The 4,388-nt window shown below is 38.0% G+C and overlaps 1 protein-coding gene across 1 annotated transcript; it reads left to right on the forward strand.

The window, feature by feature from the left end:
* The first annotated feature begins 343 nt into the window (after window positions 1-343).
* On the forward strand, window positions 344-1,168 carry LOC149176777 (uncharacterized). The gene has a single exon (XM_089421569.1). It carries the CDS (start codon window positions 344-346, stop codon window positions 1,166-1,168), a length of 825 nt encoding a protein of 274 aa, XP_089277695.1.
* The last annotated feature ends 3,220 nt before the right edge of the window (window positions 1,169-4,388 follow it).

Consider the following 4,388-nt stretch of genomic DNA (forward strand, 5'->3'; position numbering starts at 1 on the left):
ATTTCGATTTCTGACATTTACGGCGCCTGGGTATTTAGAGGGGATGCACCGTCATTAGTTTGACCCCGTGATCATTATCTCCATGAATGTAAGGGGATTGGGAGTTTCCCACAATATTTTCTCTCTTGGGTTTTGTTAGATCATATAATCCTTGATCCTTTTTCAAGTAACCATGATTGACCCAGAAAAAGCATGGCAGACCATGCTCTCGGTCTGTCCACAGTGGCTCGTTTATGCATTTGATGCAAATGGTTTATCCAGAGGACTGGGGGTGATGTGGAACCCAAATGTATTTTAGTTGAAGCCATACAGTTCATGTGCAGGTATCATATTATCAGGCTACATGGCGGGGTCTTGCCAAAAGATGCAGATTATAAAATCATATGCACCTTATATTGGTCATAGGAGATTTTGGGACCATGTGTCTAGATCTCGGTTTTTGGGTCTAAATTCTCTGATTTTAGCAGGGGACTTGAATTTTTCGTTGGGGCCATCAGAGATCTGGGGTCTCAAGGCAAGGAAACATCATCTAGCATCATATTTCAAAGATAAGATGGGAGCGTATGTGCTTATTGATGTTGAACCGGATCCCATAACCCCAACCTGGAGGAATGGGTGCACTGGAGGGGAGGGCATAGCCAAGAGGATTGCCCAATTTTTTATGAGTCAGTCTTTGTTCAATAATCTGGTGGGCATTAAATCGGGCATCATCCCATATTTCATCTCAGATCATATGTCGATTATGTTATCCCGGTTCGGGGAGGATTCGAGGAGATCTTACCCATTTAAATTTAACCCTAGATCACTTCATATGAAGGATTTTACGACACTGGTTAATACCGTATGGAACAGGCTATTGATACCTCCTCCGCTAGACTATCTGACATCTATTTGTCTAAAATTAAATGCATTGAAAAAGGATTCTCGTTCATGGATAAAAGATAAGAAGATGAAGGAACTAAGATCACTTCATGAGACTGAGAAATCACTTTGGGTTTATAATGATCGTGCGGATCCTAAATACTTCTCAGATTCATATCGGGCAAAGATTATCGAGTTGAAAGCTATAAGGAACTTGATTCTATTGTCACAGGAAGAATACATCCTGTTGAAAAGTCGGGCTTCATGGATCAAAGCGGGAGACAAAAACACTAAGTACTTCCACTGACAATATAGTCTTAGAATACATATCAACTCCATAAGGAAGATTCGTGACTCAGATGGTAATGTATTTACCTCACAATATTCTCGGGAACGATCTGCTATTTCTCACTTCAGGGACAATTTAAGGACCAGGAGCATGCTTTCCCCTCTCAAACAAATTTTATTTCTCTGGTCCCGAATATTTTTTCAGTGGAGGATAACAAAAAATTGGGACATCCTATTACAAGAGAAGAGGTGATCGAGACTTTGAGAGATTGTGTGAAGGAAAAGCGTCCAGGAGCGGATGCAGGGGAGGGGTTTGAGTTGAATTATTTACTCATTTCACAGAATTGATGATTCCAAACCTTTTGGCGGTAGCTAAGGAATCGAGGGTTAAAAGTTTTATTTAAGGGGATATTAATGCCACGTTTATAGCACAGATACCTAAGAAGGAGAACCCCAGGACATTTGCATATTTTAAGCGGATATACCTCTGCAACTCGGTGTATAAGATGATCTCAAAGTTGATCTCATGTAGACTCAAACTGATATTGTCTAAGCATATCACTGAAGAATAGTTTGGGTTCATTCAGGGCAAACATATACAAGACGCCATCCTTATTTCTTATGATATTCTTCACTCTATTAAATCCTAGAAACAAAATCCTTTCCTTCTCAAGGTGGATTTAATCAAGGCATACGACTGCATTGATTAGGAATTTCTTAAATTGGTATTGATTAAAGCCGGTATGTATCCTCTGAATATTTGTTGGATTATGGTCTGCACCAAGACAACTAATTTTGTTGTGATCATAAATGGGTTTCCATCACAATTCTTCTATGTTCACAGAGGATTGAGACAGAGTTGCACAATATCCTCCATGCCATTTCTCTTTTTGATCGATAGTTTGATTAGGAAAATGGGAGATGCAAGGGACAAAGGATTAATTTCAAGGGTAAGAGTATCTAGATAGCAAGATGTTCCTCACTTAATGTTTGTCAATGACCTTCTATTCAGAGGACATGTTACTATTGGAGGAAGGACATATATACATAACATCATTAAGTCATTTGGAGCAACAACAAGACTATGTATGAATGGTGCTAAATCTACCATAATCCATAATAGTAGTCAGGAGTTGGTGATCAAGGACATCAGTATGCTCTTTGGAGTGAGTTCGAGCCATATTTATGAAGGTATAGTATACTCGGGGTTCAAGCTAAAGCCGAACATATATTATAACAAGGATTAGGACCGTATAGTTTTGTTTGTGTTGAGCCCTTGAATGGTCAGAGTCACTTTTGTGTCTTGCAAAGCTTCATCATTTATAATCAGTCTCTATAGTTCTGTTTGTGTTGAGCCCTTGAATGGTCAGAGTCACTTTTGGTATCAGAGCCATAACCCGTTTCTTGGAAATATAACTTTGACGAAATACATTCTATAGACAGAATCTGAAGAAAGCCAGGAAGCCTTCGAAAAGCATCTTTGTTTTACATTGTGCTGAGTAGATAAAAGCTCCTTCAGTCGATTTCTGGAATAGTTTGTATCAGTCCATTATGGCTAGATTTTTGAGATCTTTTTCTACCATTGACAAAAAATCAATATCTGAAGTAGAAAGTAGATCTGTTGAGGCAGAAGTAAATGAACATGAACAAGTAGAAGACCCTGAAAGCTGGAACCCTCCTGCTTTAGATACAAAAGAAGTCTATCCAGTCCCGATCATGTTCAAACTCTCAAAGAAATATTATTTTAAAGAAGTAGAGATCAAACTCAGAATTAAAGGTCCATTTGTACAGATAGTTGGGCTAAATTTATTTTCTGAAGATGAGATAAGAAAGTTCAGAAAGTATGCTAAGGAAGGAAAGTTTTATTACTTACATTTTGGAGCGATTAGAATTGGTCTAGCTCCTCTATTCAGACATGGTTTGAATACTCCTTGCATAGCAGAGTTATTTGATACAAGGCATAATGAATATGATCATGCTAGAATAGGAACCATTTTGGGAAACTTATCATCTAGTTGTCAGGTTCCCAAAGAAGCTGGATTGTTGGAAGCATAAACGGATGATCATGGAAAGTAGATTAATAATGTTAAAATCGGTATTATAGAATATTTCGGTATACTATATGCACCTATTTCTTCTACCTCAGGAAGTTATTAAAATGATTCAATTAATCATGTAACACTTTATTTTACTATGGACACAACTCTCAAGGAAGATACATTTGGTACAATGGTCTCTAATATCCAGACCAATTGAGGAAGGTGGATAGGGGATCATAGATCCTTCTGTTAGGATATTCCGACACATAGGAAATAGTTAAGTACAACTTGGTCTAGTATAGAGTTAGGTATAGAGTTAGGTAAAGTGTGTTTCTTTACTATGTACATTTTGTAACATACAATCCGACAGTCACGATATGTAGTGATCTGACGGTTCATTCTCTCCTTAGTATTAACGACACTTGATCCGTGGCTTAACACCCGATTGGTCCATGATCTCTATTTAAAGAGCATGGAGGGTCATTTGTAGGGTAATCCGTCCATGAGAGAAGCATATGTAAATTTTCATTCTTTTATTAATAAATTGCCTAAAGTGGCCGCATTGGCTCAGGCCGTGGACTGTTTCCCTCTTTGAGGGTTTTAACCACGTCAAAATACTGGTGTATTGATCTGTGATCTGTTTGTGAGCGGTGTCCTTTGGTATTCTGTCTGAGGAACTTACCCTGTAAATTCCTACACCTTCTACTTTCAACATGGTGTTGGTCATTAAAAACATGTGGAGGGTTGTGTCCAGATCTGGTATATGGTCACATATTATAAACGACAAATACATGTTCGCGCAAGGTTTCTCTACATGGGTAAGAAGTGGGGAAAATAAGAAAATGAATGCATCATAAATTTGTAATAGCATGATGTGAATATTACAATGGCTTTTGGGGTTCGTTCATTGGGAGGTCGGTGATGGCTCCAAGATCAAGATCAACTTAGATGCAATCAAATATATGATCAGAAACCAGTCATTATCTATTCACATCCTAAATTTCATTCACGAAAATGATATACTCTTCCTCAAACATATTTTTCATAACATTGACCAATAAGCATGGACGAGGGAAGGGGAATTAGAGATGCCAAATTCATTTGTATGTGAATGGAAAATATACATAACTAAACATAGAAATGTAGGCATCACCCTCAGTGATCGGGAGGACATCATGACATGGGGGGAATTCTTAAGAA

This window comes from Pinus tabuliformis, chromosome 4_1, assembly GCF_031772625.1.
Source record: "Pinus tabuliformis cultivar Carrire ecotype Pingquan chromosome 4_1, CPIR1, whole genome shotgun sequence".
In the NCBI taxonomy this organism is placed as follows: Eukaryota; Viridiplantae; Streptophyta; class Pinopsida; order Pinales; family Pinaceae; genus Pinus; species Pinus tabuliformis.